Source organism: Panthera onca, chromosome C2, assembly GCF_046562875.1.
Source record: "Panthera onca isolate mPanOnc1 chromosome C2, mPanOnc1 haplotype 2, whole genome shotgun sequence".
Taxonomy (NCBI): Eukaryota; Metazoa; Chordata; class Mammalia; order Carnivora; family Felidae; genus Panthera; species Panthera onca.
The window spans coordinates 120,920,899-120,942,363 of NC_138347.1; the positions used below are offsets into that span (position 1 = coordinate 120,920,899).

Sequence of the window (21,465 nt, forward strand, 5' to 3'; positions counted from 1 at the left end):
TCCTGTATACCAGGCCAATTTATTTTTAAATCTAATCAATCACCTAGATCAGAGCTGTCCAATAGCTGTAGTTATTGGGCACTCCAAATGTGACTAGTCACCTGAGGAACTGAGTTTTTAAACTTCATTTTAATTAATGTAAATTTAAATTAAAATAGTAGCATGTGGCTAGTGACAGTACAGATCTAGATAATTAGTTAAATTTTACTAAGCATTCTAATTTATTGTTTCTTCGAAAACATTAAAGGAATCACAGTTATGTTTCTAAATTAATTAACATAATGGAGTGAGTATTTTGGACACATAAAGACCCAATGTCCAAAAAAAGTAGAAAAGAGGCAACAGAGATGATGTCCTCATCACCTTCTTAGCTCTTCATTGTGTCTGGTGTTCTCCTATTTCCTTGGCTTTTTGGAAGCCAAGAAGCAAGTTTCTCCTGTTTCTCTAGTGTTTTTTGCAGACATAAAAAAAAAAAAAAGTCCAATCACCAGATCTTCACCTGACATACTACATACCTAGACACTTACTGATTCAGTTATTTGTTTGCTTGTCTGTTTTTGCTCTGAAGAGTTCAGTTGACTATTGGCTCTGGTTTTTCAACATTTTCTTGGTAGTAATAATTTTGAATGTGGGGAGTTATTTGCCTGGTATGTTGTTCATTAAAATACTGTGGGCTGCCTAAGTTCTCAGAACCTCTATCTGATGCTATCTGATGAGAGGCAACCTGCAGAAAGGTTCAGTCAAAGTGCACTAGGGTCATTAATTATTCTTGAAATAATCACTTGGTTTTCTAGGTTTTCTTTTTAAATTCATTTTTCATGCTCAGTCTTTCTTTTCCTCTGCTGCAGGTCTTTTGTTGGTGGTAGTGATGTGAGATGGTTTGGTTTTGGTTTTATTTCGTTTTAAGAGAACGGGAAATGCAATCCAAAGATGCCCCTAGATTTTTAGCCCAGGAAGAACCATGACATGAGCGATCTAGAAGACATAGGTGATGCAAGATGCCTACTGTGTATATAATTCTATACCTGACTGTTGGTAGGTGTCTACTATGGGACCAGAGTGCAAAAAGGATACAGAGCCTTAGGATTCCTAAGAAATGCATCATTACAAACATACACTTCCTACATACCTTTCCAGTGGAGTAGCACTTCCAGTGTTTTGCCTCACCCAAAATAATGACCTCTCTGATAAAACTGGGAAGCACACAGGTCTGCACTCATGTAAGTGTCACAAAGTTAATTTCTTGATATCTGCAGTCTTCACAGGGGGCAGCAGTGAAACGTTTCTCCTCCCACTCTATTCCCACCTATACCAAGAGCTTGAGAATCAAGTTTCCTCTGAGGATAAAACTCTAAAATCTACCCTTATGGCAGCCATGGGAGTGTACCATGTAGATCTCCCTTCACGAGAGAACCTGCTGTAAGGACTGTCATTAGCTGGCAGCCTCCAGCTGCCATACCTTCAGGATCTGCTGCGGGATGGGTGCCAAGACCACCTCTACCCAGGCTGCTCCTGGATAATGGCTGAGCAAGGTGGGAGGACCGGAGTCATGCCATTCCTATCCAACACAAGTCTCCTGTAATAGGCTCCTTGCTGGAGCTCCTCATTGCCCTGGCTGATGATGCACAGTGGTTTGAAGCTTTTCCAAGACAATCCCCCTTATTTCGCTGACTCTGTTCACAGGTATCAGACCTACAGTGCAGTCTGAAGGTTTCTGCCTACTCACATTTCCTCTTCCCTTTTCCCCCCACAGGCAATTCCCCAAATATGCCTCTTGCACACCTAAGTCTGTATTGATGTCTGCTTCTTAGAGGACCAACACAATACAAAATGAATGAGATTAATTATTTGAAAAAACAACATTAAACGGCATTCTCGACTGTGAAGATATGAACCAAGTCTGTTCTACTCTAAGGCCTAATGCAGACTGGGCACAAAGCAGGCTCTCAATAACTTGAAAAGGAAGGAAAGACAGGGGGAGGGAGAGAAGAAAGATTTTGGATTACTGAGATTAAAATCTACTCAAGCTTTAGTAAAGGGTAAAAAAAAAAAAACGCTATAGCATTAGAAGGGAAAAGCTAGCAGACAGAAGAGGATGGTCAGTTTAGAATTTAGAAAACGGAACTCTACAGGGTGAAAATATGTTAGTGTATCTCCAGCACCGTCTATGGAAGACATGTGTACACACACAGACGCATATACACATTCACACCTGCATCCACATCTACACACGCATAAATGATAACATGCAGGAAGTCATATGTAAAGTACACATATTTATATTCCTGTTATTTTCCTCAGTATTCTCAATATGTACAAATAATACCTAAATATACCACAATGGTAAATGGAAAATGAAACAAAAAAAATCCCTAAATGCTTCCAGTGGAAACATTACCAATTGAGAAAACAGAGACAAAGGCCAGCTCCAGGCTGGGCTTCTGTTGCTACGACTTCCCACTTGTGCAATTAGTCCTACCCACTGGGTTAGGATACGCCTGTCATTAGCATCTGGCAAATATCCCTCAGTTAAGAAGCAGCAATTGCAGTGTCCCTCAGAAAAGGCTCTGGACTCCATCAAGAGATGTAATCCTATTAAATTCCATCAAACAAGTCTCATGTTAATTTTTAAAATTAATAACCATTTAATACCCACAATAAATATATGTTGATGTTCAAGCATTTGGGCTTTATTGAGAATTTACTGAGCATGATGTTTGTCCACATATATCTTCTTTTCCAATTATCTTAATGAAAAAATATGTATTCGGAGTCTACTTGTTTCTTAGGAAGTATGTTTTTGTTGGGGTTATTTCAAAAGCATTTGCAGAAATGTAAAATGTTTTTAGAATTTTAAGGGCAAAGGACCCAGGGTTTTATTAATATCATGCATTTAGGACTGTGTCCATAGCCATCATTTTGTATATATATAAAATATATTTATATGTATATAATGTATATCTACATATAAATTTATAAATATATATAAATTTATACATACTATAATATATAATTTATAATGTAAATAAATTATATCTACAATGCATAAATTACATGCATAAATTCTCTCTATATAATTGTTATATATAATTTTATATATTTATTAAAAATTTTTTTAACGTTTATTTCTGAGAGAGAGAGAGAGAGAGCACAAGGGGGGGAGGTGCAGAGACAGAGAGAGGGAGACATAGAATCCGAAGCAGGCACCAGGTTCTGAGCTGTCAGCACAGAGCCTGACATAGGGCTTGAACTCACAAACCATGAGATCATGACCCAAACCCAAGTAGGAAGCTTAACCGAATGAGCCACCCAGGCGCCCCCAATTTTATCTATTTTTAAAATTATATATGAATCTTTTACAGAAATCCTTAAATTTTAACTTAATTTTAGTTCTTTAATCCTTAAATTCTTTAGAGAATTTTTTTTTTTTTAAGTTTATTTAGTTTGAGAGAGAGAGCACATGCATGGGAGGGACAGAGAGAGAGAGAACGCACATCCCAGCCAGGCTCATGCCATCAGCACAGAGCTGGATTTGGGGCTCAATCTCACCACCGTGAGATCATGACCTGAGCCAAAATCAAGAATTGGTCACTTAACCGATTGAGCCACCCAGGCACCCCTAGAGAAATTCTTAAAAGAAAACTGCAAAGGTATGCCTTTTTGAATTTTGCTGTTGGTTTTCTCTTAAATTCAAACGCTAAAGAGTCTCTTAATGGCTCAGGCTCATAGTTCTAATGCCTTTGTACATGGTATTTATTTGGATAATGTCTTTTATATAGCTATCTTATTTTCCAAAAGCAATAACCCTTAAGCAATCCTGCAGCTCATCATAAACCAGGCTCAAACTGGAAATACAAACTTTTATTCCAGATGTTTAAGGAGCAATGAATGTGAATCTATTCCTCGAGGAACAAACAAGGGATATTTGAATTGAGGTAGGTTTACCAGCTCTGTCTGCGATTAGAAGTGGTTTCTCCAAACAGCAGTTTAGAAAAGAAATGAGGGGCTCCTGGGTGGCTCAGTCGGTTGAGCTGCCAAGTTTGGCTCAGGTCATGATCTCGCGGTTTGTGGGTTTGAGCCCTGAGCTGGGCTCTGCGCTGATAGCTTAGAGCCTGGAGCCTGCTTCAGTTTCTGTGTCTCTCCTTTCTCTGCAACACCAACCCCCACCCCCCCTCATGCTGTCTCTCTCTCTCCCTATCTCAAAAATAAATAAAAACTTAAAAAAATTTTTTTAAAAAGAAGAGCAATCAGTAAACAGGAAGTTACTTGTGAATGGACTTAAAAGAGAAAAAGATCCACTCTCAATTCTTTTAGGAAGTCATTCTAAGTCAGCTGTGATTGTAGTAATATTTACACTATAGAATCATTATCATTAATCTTCTTTATTCGTGACTTTTCCAAAAGCAAAGAAGGGCCTGGAATCAAAACAAACTCTTCAAATCCTGAGATATAATTCGGTTGTAGAAGAGACACATTGGAAAGGAAGGGGAACTGGAGTGGCAGGAGCGTTGTCTTTGGCAAAGTCAACGGTGTTATTCTTGCTCCTCTTTTACATTTCTAGACTTTTGGCTCTTTGTCAGAGGCCAGTCTTGGTGGTATTCCTTTCATCTTCAGGAGTCCTGGCACTTCCTCCATGTGGCCCTATTGCATTGTCTTCCTTGCAGACAACTACCATCTCAGTATGATTCACGATTATAGTAATATTCAGTACTGGTGAGATAGCTAGATGAGTTAGCTACAAAAGAACCCGAATGACTAACTGGATCAATATATTGGATATGGTTATTTAAATATGGAGAGTACATCTAAGAAATAAAAATATATTTCTTACCTACGGTTAACACTAATCATTCTTGGGGCGCCTGGATGGCTCAGTCGGTTAAGCATCTGACTTTGGCTCAGGACGTGATCTCACAGTTCCTGGGTTTGAGCCTTGCGTCGGGCTCTGTGCTGACAGCTCGGAGTCTGGAGCCTGCTGTAGATTCTGTGTCTCCCTCTCTCTCTGCCCCCCACTGCTCATGCTCTGTCTCTCTTTCTCTGAAAAATAAATAAGACATTAAAACAAAACAAAACAAAAAACTATCATTCTTATAGGCAAGGGTTCATTCCCAAATGTCAATATAATAAAATGATTCCAAGGTGTTTTGGTTGGATTTGGTGCTGTTAATTATATTTCTTACTTCATGCTCCTCATTACCATCAATGTCCCACACTGAAGATTTTTTAGGATCAAGCTAGTTTTTTAATTAAAACTTGCCTTTTGTATCTTTTTTTATACCCAAGTCTCTTTATAATGTGGTAGAAACCTGGGTTCTCAAAAGAGTCTTTTTCAAATTCTCTAGGTCCATCTCCATGTGGAGGGTGGGTGGCTGTTGCCCTGAGGCGTTCACCTAAGGCTGGTTCCTCTTTCCCTAGGAAATCATTTGCTTACACACTGTTGCCAGAGGGGAAAAAAGCAGGGGTGGGGGTGGAGGGTGGGTGGAGTAGAAGGATCTTTTCCCCAATATGTCCAGTAGGAAAGTCCTGGGAGAGCTCCCTGATTTTAACAGTTCTTGGTTGCATGCTCCATCCAGGGTCTGGAGGAACAATGAATGAAATTAGTGATTCTGGGTGGATAAACAGCATACATCTGTCCACCATACCCAACATCTCCAAGTGCATGGGTCCCAAGATGCAGTTCCTGGTGTATTAATTAAGTACTCAGTAAAAGTTAGGGATGATGATGAAGTTCCTCTGTTGGATAAAGTTCCACTCCAAACCAACAAAGAGCAGCAGACTTTGCCCAACATGGGCAGGTGAGTGGAGCTGGTTTCATTCAACACACATTGCATTGCCTTAGCACCCTTATACATGAAGACTCACTTGGGGCTGTTTTCCTCAGGAAGGGGTTGCAAGGAGAGAGGCTAATTGAACTTTGTAGATCCTTGTCATGGGCATTAATCATATTTGTGCCTGCCCATTATATTTTTAATAACCTTTAATATTTGGGGAAATTTCTACAGTATATGGCCCTTTCCCCCACAAACAGTTGAATTCCTAGCCTCTCTTGCAGCTGAAACACAGTCATGTGACATAGACGTTACCAATCATATACACTTGCATGAGACTTTGGATTTAAGAGATAAACTTGAGGAAAGAGGGTCTGTGATGAGCTTTCCTTCTGTAGGTGGCAGCATAGTTATCTCGCCTTTGGGGTAGGAGTGTTGCAAAGGTGAGTTTCCCAGGGCAGAAATGCATCTGATGTGCTCACAGCCATCAGAATTGCAATAAGTTAGAGTACTTGCATTTATTGCTTAGTCTTGGTAGCAGCAATGGCAACTGATTTCTCAATGGGCCATTTTGGAAGCCAGGCTTTGGTCATTAGCCTTGACATAATTTCTTCAATTCTCTTAAAGGTAATGTAAACTACCTTCTATTTAAAAATGCATCCATCCTTTTTATGGCTTGAGCTAGCCAGAATGGACTCAGTTGTTTGTAGCTAAAAAGGCTAACCAACACAATTTGCCTCCAATGTTTTATTCTTGGGAAGAAGTGGGGAGGTCTACTTCATAGCTTATGTTGACAAATATCAAAAAACATTGAACCCATATTTAATTCTAAAAAGCCTCCTTCACAAGAATATTTACTGATGGGTCTGTGGATAAGAATTCAAAGATTATGGGGAGTTCCTAAATGTTGATAGTATCCAAAAAGGTGAATTCAGAAGAGGCACTTGCATCACTAAAGTATTAATATCATAAGTCTATACTTCTATATTTTCTTAGACAAAGGAAGTGGGGAAATTCCAGTTTGGTGGTTTTGCAGAACTACAGATGTTATGGAAATATCATGAACATTGCATTGTCACTAGGACTGCATAAAAGAATTTTCACACAAATTGCTTTCCAGATACTTTTCATTTCTTTTATACATTTGTAGCACTTACAAAGCTAGAGCTCCATGTGGTACAGCTGGAGGATCACTTTTAAGGAAGCACAGACTATACCCAAGTTCTAGATGTGGGTTGTGCCTCAAAGAACAACAGGAGGGATCCAAGGATAGAGTCCAGCCCCTCATTCTCTCCTCTCTCACCCTCCCCCCTTCAATCTAATGACTGCCCTGGATTGTTGTTCAGGCATCTTTCAAGATAATTGGAGAGTGCCCATATCTGAGATTAACTATACTGGAAAAAGCCACTTAAAATTTACTTGACACAGGCTCCAAATTTTCATAGTAGATACTGAAAAATTGTTCAGGAGTTTATCTTCAAAAATGGAACAGAAAATTCAACATTTCCTTTACACTTGCAACTGTGTGCCAATTCTCATAATGAACGAAGAATGAATAAATGTGGGGGTTTTTTGAGTATAATTTCCCCTGCAAAATGCATTCTAGCAAAATACAAACATCTTTTCCTTCACTCTTGACTTTCAGAGCACTATAATGTAGTGAAAATCACTTTTGAAAACTTATCATAGGGCTTCTTCATTTTTCTCATGGGCTTCTCTTTGATACTTGGGCATTAAAAAATCATTCTTTTTTTGAAGGGACTGTTGGTCAGCAATCTTCTTTAGCTCTTTCCTTCAGTTGTCCACTGGAGTAACTCATCCGGGGCTTCATTTGTCAAAAAAGCCCATCATTCTCCTACTTCTTACAACATCACTTGCATCCATTTTATGAAATTCTGAATCTTTTACAAGATCAATATTGCACCGTGGATTGAATGTGCATTGTATTTACATTGCATTTTCAGATGTTTACAAGGTTGATGAATTTACCAGAGACTAACTAAGATGTTAACATACTGGGCCTACCTAGATGCTAATATTGGGCAGCAAGGAATGTTTGAGAGGGGACTGATTTCATAAGTGGTCGGTTCATTGGTGAATATTTCCGTATTTCCATGACTTTGATTCCCTGTGCAACCTAGTGAACTGCAGAGATTGGGTAATATATACTTTGGATAATAAGAGTCACTTCACCTACCACTCTGCTTTTCTTTCTAGAATCTGCCACGGGGCTTTTGTCCTTTCTACCTCTCCCCTTTCCTACTGCCTGGAGTTCTTTGGTTCCCTGCCCATTATGCCAATTCTGCATGGTGAAAGTCTAGAAATTGGTCTCACAGAAATGGACCTTATACACACTTTCAAAGTCCACTTGGGTCTGTCTCAATTTTAACACATTAGGCTTCTCAGAACATTTAAAGATTATAATTTTGGTCAGAATTCTAGTTCCAAGTCAAATATGTGTTTCTAAAAGCAAATAATATGGCCTTTGGTAAACTTTTAAAATCATATGGTAACATCAATGTCTTCCTATGTGTCTCAACAACAACAGAACCATCAGTGTTGGAACCCTGACTCTTTAGTGAAGATATGAACACAGTTATCATTCTATAAATTAAGAAAAGAAAATACAGTTGCATATTTATGTTCAAATAGCTTTCTGTTTATTGAGACATGTTTAATACTTTGTCTTTGAATTTTAAATTTTGAAAACTTAGCTTAGTCCTAGGAATGAAGTATTTTCTGGCTAGGATGACTTCAAATCATTACCAGAAAGTGAATTGAGCAATATTTTCACATTATAATTTAAAACTTTGACTTTTTAACAAAATATCATCTAAAACACTTATGCTGTTGGATAGCATATTCTTGAAATGTGTGCAAAATAAACAATCATTTATTTTCCTCTTTGCTGTTTTAAAGCAATTTTTATTGGGTTGAGGGTGTAGGTTTCAGGATATAATGTAGTTTGCCAAATTCTGTAACCCCCCCCACCCCCCTTTTTTTAAGGTCATACAGGGTGTGGTGCCTTTAGAGAATTTTTTAAAAGTTGTAGTTCTTGGTGTTTTTTTCCTTCACTTTTTCAAAAATAGTAAGATAATCTAAACACCACCGGGAAGTTTTGGTTCCTGCTATTGGCTCCTGGGTTCCCCCAGTATTAAAAGTCATATTATTCTCTGTAGCTAGCTTTTACTTATTTTCTTGTTAGGTGTGTTTACATTCTTAACATTGTAAGCTCAATACTAGAAATGAAGGCTTGATAAGTAATATTTTAATGATTATTATTATTTTGCTTAGCAAGGTGAAAATAATTTAGAGGGAACAATACAAATGAGGCATCTAAATTCAGCTATATCACTGGTGTTGTATATAAGCCAATTTGACAATAAATTATATTAAAAAATAAATTCAGCTACATCCTTCTTGTGGTGGTATGGTTGTGGAAAATCTTAATGGATCCATTCTGTTCTTGTTTTTTTTTATTAATCCCTAGTTATTGGAAAACACGTAACAAAATAAAAGGTTTAAAATTATTTTTCTCTAATTAAATAAAGGAAAGCCTTGGTTCCTCCACAAGGCTGTAATTATTCTTAGAAAAACAAATTCTCTATGTATCTTAACTGGTCAATGCTACAGAAATAAATTGTTGGAAAAGATCTTTTAAGGACAGAGAGATGCCAGCAAAGAAACACCATTTTCAGAACAGAGCACAGGATGGTGAGATCTGATGATTTGGGTTCTGTCTTCATTATCTGCCATAGTTAATGACGGTTCAGTCACAAATCGCTTGGCTGAAAATGCACTTTGAAATCCCAGCACAGAAACTGTCTCCCTATTCTCATACACTAGTAAAAACAGAGAAGAATCTATTGAGTGAGAGTGTGTGTTTAAAGTAAGAGGATAAAGGCAGGAGTTAAAATGTGATTGAATCCCTCTTGTGCTTCCCCCCTTTCTGGCCTTAGATCTGGATGCTTGAAGGCAACAGAAATAAAGAGGGAACCCCAGTTTCCCAGCAATCAGCAAGCGCTAACACCTTTTTTTTTTTTTTTTTAAATAAGCAACTAGGGAATAACACTCCACAGAGGAAGCCATGACCCCCTCTCTGTTTATCATCTGTGGATCCCGAGGCCACGTCCCAATAGGGTACCACTCGGCAGGGGGGTCCTCTGTCCTCCTTCTTCCCAAGGCCCTGCGAGCGGGATGTCACAGGGGCCGTGTGTCCTGGGGTGTCAGGGAGGAGACGCCCGCCCTGCCCCAGGAGAGGAGGCGGCTTGCCCTCGGAGCCGCCCCCTCCCGCCGCCGGAGAACAAACGGGATATTCAGCAGTGGCCTGTGGCTGCCAGAGCAACTCCTCTGGGGAAATTAAGCGTCGAGTCAGCCTGCACCGTAATCGTCTTTAAAAGCACCCCCACCCGCCTGCCGAGCACACCCGGATACCTGGGCTGCCCCGCGGCTGCGTGTCTGTGTGTGTGTGCTTGTGCGCGCGCGCGCGCGCGTGTGTGTGTGTGAGTGAGAGAGAGAGAGAGAGAGAGAGAGAGAGAGAGAGAGAGAGGTGGGGGGGGAGAGAAAGAGAGAAAGGCGGGGGGAGCAGCAGCCGGGGCGTGTGCGGCGTGCGAGCCTGTGTTTCTGCCCGAGTGTGCTGGAGTGTGAGCCTGGGGGGGTGGTGCGAGCCGGTGTGTGTACCGGCGTGCGCGCCGGGGTGGGAACGAGCCGCGTGCGTCTACACCGGCCATGAGGGGCGCGGGCGCCTGGGCCGCGCTCTGCCTGTTGCTGGCCGCCGCCGCGCAGCTGTCGCGGCAGCAGCCCCCGGAGAGGTAACGCGACCCCCACCCGGGCTCCCTCCCTTCCTACCTTCCTCCCGCTCTCCTGCAGCCAAGCCCGCAGCTTCCCTGCAGCCGCGTCGGGGCGCCCAGGGAACCAGCGCGCGACCCCGCGCTCACCCGGGCTCTGGCGTCCCCCGTCCCCGCGCCGGCTGTCCCCGGGCCGGGTCCCGAGCCCCCCAGCTCCGCCTGCCCCCGGTCCTGCCGCTGGCCGGGCCACCACGTGGCGGGGGCTGGAGCTGACCTGCGCCTCTTCTCCCCTAGTGCTTATGCGGGCGGAGGGAGGCACTGGGGCCCAAGTCTGTGGACTTTGCTTTTTTACTTCTGTTTTCCTCTCCCGGGCGGCTTGGCCCAGAGACATGAAGCCTTGGGGAAAACGAGTCGCGCGGCGCGCGCGGGCAACCGCACGCCACCTCCATCAGAAAGTTAACTCTTCGCCACCTCCATCAGAGCTGAGGGAGGGCCCTGGTCCTGGACTGGGGGACCCACTTTTGGCATCCCCTCTTCCACTTCCATCACCAGCCACCTCCGTTTGTAAATGGGAGGCCCTGCCAATGGTCAATGGAATTCAGAAAAGGAGAGAAGTAGGCATCTCTCCATATCTAGGAAATTAAAACTTTTTAATGTTAACCAATTGCTTGTTTATCCATTTACCATTTTCCTATAAGCTCTTACCACTATGTGGAGGATTTGCTTATGGATGGATGGATAAATAGATGTTGTGTTACTAGGATGGAGACAGATGGCAACTGGACTGAATGTTTTATTAGGCTATAATTTAAATATTCTAAAAGCTAGCAAGTATTTCAAATCCCGTATATAGTGCAGGCATTTATTAATCAATATTAACTTTATCCACATTTAATAGGCTACACCTTTCTGAAGTTGACTTTGGATTGTTAGACCCACTTTCAAATTAAATGTCCTTCTTTTATTTTCCCAGACCTGTTTTCACATGTGGCGGCATTCTTACTGGAGAGTCTGGATTTATTGGCAGCGAAGGTTTTCCTGGAGTGTACCCTCCAAATAGCAAATGTACTTGGAAAATCACAGTAAGCATTTTTTTAAGGGTATTCTCCTGGAAGTGGGTATTGGAAACAGTGGAAGGCTGTTGCATTTTTCCTCTGGTGTAAGGATCTAGGTAAGGGGCGAGTGCCTAAAATAGTGAAATGTTGGATTTACCTCAACTATGTGGGAGATTTTTATTAATAGAACTAGTGGCATCCTGTGTTAGTGATTAGAAAGGGCACAAGATAACTGTTGAAGGAATAAATTCTTAAAGCAGATGTGTTTCTGACAACTCATCCTGACTCAGTTGAGTTTCATAGATTGAAAATTAAGGCTGTTTTCAAAGGCCTGTTGTAATGACTTTTAGAATCCATTTGTTGCCTATGCCCTGTGTAAATGTCTCCTAGTGGAGAACAGAAGATCAAAGGTAATGCTCATCCCTGACTACTTTATACCCATTATGAGTAAAAGGGAAAAGAAAATGAAAAAAAAAAAAAAATCCCACTTAATGTTCCTGATTTAAAACCACCACTAATGGCAATCTGAGAATAGAGAATAATAATAATTGTGGAATAGGGCAGTAAAGTCTAAATATCAAACAAAGGCTAATAAAATGCCCATGCTGGTTAGTAATGGCATAGATTATGCCAAGTCAAGATAAGCAGTCAGATTTCCAGACAGCCATCTTAAAAAAAATAGTCTGGATTTAGAATCAGCTAGATTGAATCATCTTTCCAGTCAGTATGATGGTGAGTCTTTTTCATTTTTTCGTTGTTGGGAAGTTGTTTAGTAATTGAACACATTGGTTCACTGAGACCTTTATTCAGTCAGATTGTGCCACCGGCTGATTATAATTTTTAAAAGTAGCTCCCTCTTACTGAGCACTTACTGTTTCCTAGACACTATGCCAAGTAGTTAACTCACATACTCTCACTGAATCCTTGAAATCACTCTGAAAAGTAACTCTTTTGTACCCATTTTATGGATAGGAAACTGAGGCCTAGAACAATTATATAAGTTGACTTGATCAAACATTTGGTAAGTTCAGCTTTGCATAAAGTGAAACCTATTTTGTAATGGGGCATTTTTAACAAGGTCGTTTGACAGGCAATATGAGTGGTCCACTGCCTTAATATAAAACTTGGCTCCTGTATGTGTTGATGCTCCCCTATAAAATATTGACTGTCTGATGAACTGGTACATATTTCATTATGTTACTGCAACACATGGGGCCAGGAGAGAATGAGTCATAAGAAGTAGCTTTGAAATAGTGATATTAGTGTGAGCGTGAATAAGGCTTCAAAATAAACACGGAACTTGGTTTTCATATTATAGTTGTGTTTCAGTTGTAATTTAATGGCTTTAAGTTATACATGATCCAAGGAAATTAATGGCCAGGAGGCATCATGTGCCTACCAAGTAGAAATGCATGGTTGGCTATATATGGGGTATTATGGGCATAGTTGGTATGGCATCAAATGTCGATGGGAGCAGGGTGTCCAGTGAAAGTTTTCCTTGGTAAAGCAGTGGTGTGCTTAAGCAGAGGCCTGACTACCATATTCTTACGTGGGAGGAGGGGAAGTATAATGGATGTTCTGTTTGGATGCAATGTAAAAGTTAGGTGTATGGGCCCACCAGTCAGTCTTCCCTGGATTCACATTGTCATTCTATCACTGATAAATTGTGTGACCAGGATTTATCTTTCTTAAACCTCGGGATTGTAGGGCACCTGGGTGACTCTGTGCGTTAATTGCCTGACTTCGGCTCTGCTCATGATCTCGAAGTTCGTGAGATCGAGCTGTGTATCAGGCTCTGTGCTGACAGCTCAGAGCCTGGAGCCTGCTTCGGATTCTGTGTCTCCCTCTCTCTCTCTGTCCCTCCCCAACTCACACTCTGTCTCTCAAAAAATAAATGAACGTTAAAAAAAAAAAAAACCCAAACACCTCAGGATTGTTGTGAAATTAAAACCAATTAGTGCATGTAAAGGCCTTTGGCTCAGTGCCTGAGATATAATAAGTGCTTAATAAATGTTACCCATCACTGTTATAATTTTCATTATCCTCATTATTGTTTTGTATTGACTTCTCCTTCCTTCTGACTTAGAGTCGATATGGCAGATCACTCTTACCCACTTACTTCATTGGTTAAGCTGGGCTTGGCATCAGCTCAAAACAACTCAGACTTCTATGGAACAATCTTCTATATATATATCTATATCTATATCTGTATCTATATCTATATCTATATCTATATCTATATCTATATCTATATCTAGGAAGACCTTATTTCTGCGGTTGGGTTCTATAATCATACTGAAGGTATTCTGTGTGAGTCAGGACTAGGTTAGCTTCCAGTAACAGAGACCCCTCATAACAATGGCTCAAACAGAAGTTTGGTTCTCTCTCACATAAAGGAATCTAGAGGTAGGCAATGCAAGGTTGGTGTGGCGGCTTCAAACCTTTAGGCACTCAGTATCTTTGTCTCTCCCTGTTAGGCCATACTTAGATGCGTGTTCAAGTTCCAGCCATCATGTTTCTGTTCTAGCCAAAATAAAGGAAGAAAAACAAGGGCATGTATCCTCCCTTTAAGGACATTGTACATAATTACATGCAGCTCTCCTCTTACATCTCATTGGCTGGTTTTTAGTTACATGGCACTTCTAGCTGCAAGAAAACTGAGAAATGAAGTCTTCATTTCAGGCATCCAGGTGCTCTGCTAAAATTCAAAAGTTTTCTTTTGAGTAAAAGTTTTCTATCAACTGTGGAAAGAAGGGAGAACAAGCAGACGACAAGCAGTCTCTGTGACATATTTATTTGTGGTTTTCTCAGGCTGCCTGAACTCATGTTCATGAAGGTGACTAACAAATGCCAGCCTTTTTTGGTGGAAGAAAAAAAAAAAGAAAAAAAATTTTTTTAGAAAGTATAGGTAATGTAGAAAAAAGGATTACACAACTTGATTTTCTACTTAAAAAAAGCTTAATAGTTTTCACTCTTAGCCAGTTGAGTTTATTCTATTCCAAGGGGCCTGTGTCTTTTGTGTTTGCATATGAGTAGCTACCAAGAACTTCCAGAGAAGCCCAGCACATTCTCCTGGTTATAATTACTGTCTCTGCTATTCCCAAAGGCCCTGAGTACTCTCAAGGTCTTAGTTTGACAACATTTTTATTTCTTCATATTTCACAGAGAATAGCACTAATTCATTTGTAAAAATCTTCTCAGTTCTTCTTCACAGTCCTCTAGTTTGTCGGAGTAGCAGAAGAGGACTTCGAGCTCCTGTACATCCTAGGGAACATAAAAAGAGGAGGACCGTGATATTGCTAAAATTAGTAATCCTGAGGTCTCTCATTCATTCAACAGATGTGTTTTGAGTGCTGGATACTATTTGGATTATGGCAGCAAACAATGCAGCCAAACTCCTTGCCCTCCCTCATGCAGCTAGCATTCTAGTTTGGGGAGATAAGCAATTAATATTTAAATAAACAAGTAAATAATAAGATATTAAGTAGTGAGAAATGCATTGTAAATATAAAATAGGGGTGCCTGGGTGCTCAGTCAGTTGAGCATCTGAACTCTTGATTTTGGCACGGGTCATGATCTCACGGTGAGATAGACCCCCTTGTCAGGCTCTATGCTGAGCTTGGTGCCTGCTTGGGATTCTCTGTCTCTCTCTCTCTGTCCCTCTTCCCCTCTTGCATGTACTTACTCTCTCTTTCTCACTCTCTCTCTAAAATTAAAAAAAAAAATAGTTACTACTCCACATCCATTAGGATGGCTATTATAAAAAAATAGAAAATAGCAAGTCTTGTTGGCAAGATGTAGAGAAATTTGAACCTTTGTGCATTGGTGGTGGGAATGTAAAATGATGCAGCTGCTGTGGAAAACAGTATGGCACTTTCTCAAAAAATTAAACCTAAAAAAAAGCAGAATGAAACCTATAAATACAGAGAACACACTGATGGTTGCCAGAGGGGAGGTGGGTGGAGGGATGGGCAAAATGGGTGAAGGCGAGCGGGGGATACAGGCTTCCAGTTATGGAATACATAAGTCATGGGATGAAAGGTACCACACAGGGAATACAGTCAGTGGTACTGTAATAACGTTGTATGGTGACAGATGGTAGCTATACTTGTGAGCACAGCATAGGGTGTAGAGTTGTCCAGTCACTATGTTGTACACTTGAAACTAATGTAACATTTAGGTGTCATTAATACTTCCATAAAAAAGAAAAACAAACATAGAATTATCATATTATCTAGCAATTCCATTTCTGGGTATATACCCCAAAGAAGTGCAAGCAGGGACTTGAGCAGATACCTATATATCCATGTTCATGGCAGGATTATTCACAGTAGCCAAAAGGTGGGAGTAACCCAAGTATCTTTCCACAGATGAACAAATAAGTAAAATGTGTAGACATACAAAGGAACACTATTCAGCCTTAAAAAGGGAATTCTGACACATGCCACAATATGGATGAACCTTGAAGACATTGTGCTAAGTGAAGTAAACCATCACAAAAGAACAAATAGTGCATGATTCTGTTTATATGAGGTATCTAGAGTAGTCAAATTCATAGAGTCAGAATGGCGGTTTTCAGGGGCTGCTGGGTGGGGAGTTAGTGTTTAATGGGTACAGAGTTTCACTTAGGGAAGATGAAAAAGTTTTGGAGATGGATGGTGGTGGTGATGGTTGCGCAACAATGAAAGGTCACTTTGGCTGCTGTATAGAATGAGTTGTAGGGAGTTAAGAATGGAACAGGGAGACCAATTAGGAAGCTAATGTGGCATCTAGGAGAGAGGAGATAGTAGAGTAGACAAGGGCGGTAACAAAGGAGATGAAACATGGACTCTTCTGCCTAAAGCAGTTGGCTTAGCAGTTCTGAATGCAGTTAGGATGTAGTGGCACCAGCCAAGAGGCTGGATATACCGGGCTCAGGACCGTTGCTTGGCAGCTGCTCCAGACAGGGCTGAGCTCTGGTGTGGCCTCAGGGAAGGCAGTCTGTTAAAGGCTTTCCCAAAGCCGGAGGAGGATCAGTCCATTTTCCTGCTCCTGCAGTCAGTAAACCAAGAACGGAGTTTCTACTGGCTAATTCAATATAAATTTTATTAAAAGGGGCACCTGGGTGGCTCAGTTGGTTAAGCATCCAACTCTTGATTTTGGCTCAGGTCATGATCTCACGGTTTGTGAGGTCGAGCCCCTCATTGGGTTCTTCGCTGGTGGTATTGAGCCTACTTGGGATTCTCTTTCTCCCTCTCTCTGCCCACCCCCCCTGCTCATGTGTGTGTGCATGTGCATACCCCCTCTCTCTCAAAATAAATGCACTTTAAAAAAATTAAAAAAATAAATTTAATGAAACATCACAGAGATGCCTCAAAATGGGAGTCTCAAGAGTGGTCCTAAAAGTCTAGTTCCGGGGCGCCTGGGTGGCGCAGTCGGTTAAGCGTCCGACTTCAGCCAGGTCACGATCTCGCGGTCCGTGAGTTCGAGCCCCGCGTCAGGCTCTGGGCTGATGGCTCGGAGCCTGGAGCCTGTTTCCGATTCTGTGTCTCCCTCTCTCTCTGCCCCTCCCCTGTTCATGCTCTGTCTCTCTCTGTCCCAAAAATAAATAAAAAACGTTGAAAAAAAAAATTAAAAAAAAAAAAAAAAAAAAAAAAAAAAAAAAAAAGTCTAGTTCCCATAGTTGAAGAGGAATATTCTGCCTCTTGCTCCTTACCTTCCTCTCATCGTGGTTCTTCCAGACTGGAGATGTGTTCCCGCAAAGTGGCTGTCCCCACCAAATCGTTTTCATTGAACAACATCTTATTAGTAGGAGATTGAAGAGAGTCTAATGGTAGTATCTGTTTACTTTAAGAAAGTTGAATACTGCCTGTCACAACCAAACTTTCTGGCCAATTGTAATAGACTTTTCAGTATGGAAATACAGCTTACAGATTAGAAATTTAGATTTGTCCTTAAATTATAGTACTTTAAAATTTTCATAGCTAGTTCTTGGATAGCTGCACTGTCCCAAACACTGTCTACATTGGCTATTTAAATTAATTAGCCAAATTAATTTAAAAATTCAGTATCTAAATCACATTAGCCATATTTTTTTTTTTTGTTTATCTTGAGAGACAGAGAGAGAGAGAGAATGAATCCCAAGCAGGCTACACGCTGACAGCTCAGAACCCAACCCAACACTCAATCCCACAACCCTGGGATCATGACCTGAGCCAAAACCAAGAGTTGAACGCTTAACTGACTGAGCCACCCAGGTGCCCCCACATTAGCCATATTTCAATTGTTCAGTAGCCACATATAGATAGTGGCTACCATATTGAGCAGTATATAATACGAATATTTCCCTCAACACGAAAACTTCTTTGGATAGTGAGGTTAATTTTACTCACGTAAAGGTATGTTCAGGACAGGGGTGCTCCGTGCTGCTTCGTTGTGCTTCTGCTTTGCAAGTGGAGAAGCTGACACTTGTTCTATGGAGAGTTGAAATTGTGACTGGAACTCAAGCCTCTTGACTCAGCTGCATCTTTCTGGCTGCAACTCTTGGTGACCTCAACTAGTCTTAGGTTTTACTAATTAATCTTACTGAATTTGTTCTCAAAAATGTACAGTTAGAGATTAAGCCAGAGAATTAGAGGGTTATGAAATTGTTAAATATTTTGTAATCCGTGATGGGGTAGAAGGTTTCTTAGTTTCCTGTGAGAGTTGATTTTTGGAACTGGAAGTTAAGGGGAATCTGTATAAAAAAATACTTATTTGACATAGGTGGTGAGGACAGGAGTTAGTCAAGTAGGATTTGAGAGCTAATGTACATAAAACTTTGGAAAATGGTGGTTGGTTCTTCTAAGGAGGTTTGGGTTGAGACAAAGTTCAGCTGAATTGATTTAAGGATGAGAACCAGTAACTCCACCTGTAGCCAGCCCTGTAACAGGAAACAAAGCTCTGAGTATTAACACTACGTGGACCCTCTATCGCAGTGGTCCTCCTGCTAGGTGCATGTGTGCATCGAGATCAGACGGTGCGGGAGACAGTAAGAGATCTCTGAGATCCCTAAACGAAGCAGAAAAGAGTGGACCATTGTGAACAAGAACACAGCGCGTGTGATGGAGTTCACTGCTGCGTTGACAAGACACATTTATGAAGAGCGCACCAGGTACGGTGCTAGGTGCTAGAGATATACAGATGAATATGTATGAGATGAAAACATGGGGGGCTGCCTGTGAAGACGTGTTCCCCAGGCTCCGAGTGGGAGTGAGGCTCCACAGGTAGCTCTGACACAAAGATCTCCATTCCGTTAATGGTTTCATTATAAATTCATTGCAAACTTGGCAAATCACCAATACTTTTTCTGTTCCTTTTCATCCATAACTTGTTCATTTTATAATCCCATAGGAGAGTCATAGATTCATATTGATGGTTTGACACAGTTTTTGAATTAAAAAAAAATAGACGTTAGTAGCAAAATAATACTTTGTGAAAGCAACTATTCAGAGTTTGACTTGGGCTACATATGTTATGGCTGGTTAAGTGGAACCAGCTGAATCTTTGTTTATAGCAACTATGCAAATTAGAGGAAACTGGAAGCCTAGAACCTTCTGGGAAATCTTGAATAGATACGTAGGAATTGTTATTTTAAATTGGTTCCCAAAATTAAAACTAAATGTGGCATCTGAGTGTGTTAGGCAGTTGCTGTCCTTATCTAATAGAAACAGCAGTTGGTATGTAGATACAGGTGAAAATGATTTGTGCTTAGATTTAAAGCTGGGCATGATTTACAAAAGTTTTTAAAATCAGATACTTCATATTATGTTGTCCTGTTGTTATAAATCAGCATTAGAATTCCAAAGTACTTATTTATTATTTATATCTCTTCTTTATTTCCAATTTTAGTATACATGCTGCCAACGGAACACTTTTCTTTATTTCAAAAAAAAAATTTTTAAGGTATTGAAATTAGCCAATTATTGAAGGTTTCAGTTACTATTTTCAGCGGAAATCTGGCTTGGGAAAAATCAGCAAACGTTTGAGGAGTTTAAAATTTGGCAGTGGAGGTTCCTTTAACTCTGAATTAAATCATGTGGGAGTGTCAGAAGGTCACAGACCTTTGCCAGAAATGGGAGAACAATTATAGCAATGAATAGAATCACTTCCACTTAAACTAGAAGTGTGTGGCAAAATTTTCTTCAGCTAATTCATGCAGAAGAAAAAGCATAAATCATATGTTGAAGATCTTCAGGCTCCCAGGTAATCCATGTACTGTCATTTTGATAACTATTCTTTCTTTTGAACTGGAATTAAATATACTGATGTGGAAATGGTGGGGTTCGGAGCCAATAGTCAAGAAAAAATTTTTGAGATGTCTTTGGTGCAAAAAGGTAGTTTTATTAAAGCACGGGGACAGACCTTGCGCAGAAAGAGCTGCACTGGGGTAGTGACAGGTGACTGATTATATACTTTCATGTTGGGAGGATGTTAGGGATAGCATAGGTCTCTAAGGAATTTGGAAGCAAGATTTCCAGGACCTTGAGGGGCTAGTTGTCAGGAAAAGGTCATTTACTACTGTCTAGTAAAAGCCTAGTCATGAGACCCTTCAGATGTGTATCAGTGGGCCATATGCTTGGAGGATGATTGCTAAACTCTGTCCTGGAGGTAGAGATAAAGGAAGTTTCCAAAGGAATTTTTATATGTTAACGTAGATTTACAGGATCCCGGGGGTCGGGATAATGTTAAGCTAAGATTGCCTTTTGCCTTTAGCAAAGTGTCATCATCGAGGTGGTTGAGTTCCTAGAGGAAGGTCACTCTGACTGTCTCAAGGACTTGTCAATGGGCTATAAGTTATAAGGAAATTTAATTTATTCCTTTTGTCTTTGATCAATACTAGTTATTTTATAGATTGTAGATATAAAATAATAATTTGTGGTTTTCAGCATACCTTCAAATACATTGTATCATTGTATTTCATTCCCATCCAATTCTGTGATGTCAGTGGCATACGTATCAGTATGCCCATTTCACATGTAGGGAAACTGAGGTCTAAAGAACTCATAACTTGGCAGTATTGTCATTCCTGCACAGGTATGAAAAGACTAGCACAAAATTTTTCAGCTTATTAATACAAAGGCACTATCACAAGCTTACTTAGCAAATAAATTAACATTCACCTGATGCTTATTAAGCATCTTCTGTGAACTAAGCCTTGGTTGGGCCCTGGGGTAAAAAAGACAAGGCAAAGTTTCTGTCCTTAAGGAGTTTATAAACTGGTGGGGAGTTAGAGAAAACCAGTAGCAGTTAGGTGTGTAAATAGCTACGATGCTCACTGTAAGTAGTTTTAAGTATTGATAATGTGGAATAAGTCTTATTTACATTTTTAAAAGATTATTGAATGTCTTAGATTATTATTGCTTTATGCAAAGAGTGAAAGATGTTAGGACCCATTTTATATCTGTGCTACTCTAAGACTTGAGAAGTTGGTACTGTGTCCTTTGTTTGACATCATAGGGCCCTTTTACCACACCTGCTTTATATTTTCAAATATGTCTGATAAATAATCGTATAAAGACATTCCTATACCATTGTCTTGGGGGTAGTTTTGCTAACTACATTTTAATGTGTGTTAAAGTCATCATACTGAATCTATCCTCCAAAAGCCTGATTAAATTTAAATGGATTTCATATTTTTAAAGAAATGATAGGTTAAAAATGTAGTTGGGATTTATATTTTCCCAATAACCTGCATATGGCTTCGTGAGAAGAAAGTCAGCAGTGGTGGGGCATGGGGTTGTGTGAAAATTGAAACAAATAATGATGTTCTACTAAGATCAGTGCTGGGTATATAATTTGAGAAAACAAATAGTGAATTTAGACAGGAACGCAACA

At 40.3% G+C, this 21,465-nt stretch overlaps 1 protein-coding gene and 1 long non-coding RNA gene across 2 annotated transcripts in view; one reads left to right on the forward strand and one right to left on the reverse strand.

Moving 5' to 3' along the window:
• Window positions 1–11,522, reverse strand: part of LOC144612778 (uncharacterized) — a 95,026-nt gene extending 83,504 nt beyond the window's left edge. Inside the window, exons 1-2 of the long non-coding RNA XR_013549837.2 lie at window positions 10,617–11,522; window positions 4,832–5,037 (exon numbers count right to left, since the gene is read on the reverse strand). This is a non-coding gene — a long non-coding RNA (uncharacterized LOC144612778). The remainder of the gene's footprint in view (window positions 1–4,831; window positions 5,038–10,616) is intronic.
• The window catches only part of PCOLCE2 (procollagen C-endopeptidase enhancer 2), a 61,697-nt gene continuing 50,644 nt past the window's right edge, over window positions 10,413–21,465 (forward strand). Inside the window, exons 1-2 of the mRNA XM_060640912.3 lie at window positions 10,413–10,579; window positions 11,529–11,637. Coding sequence (XP_060496895.2) covers window positions 10,497–10,579; window positions 11,529–11,637 — 192 coding nt within the window. The 5' untranslated portion in view covers window positions 10,413–10,496. The remainder of the gene's footprint in view (window positions 10,580–11,528; window positions 11,638–21,465) is intronic.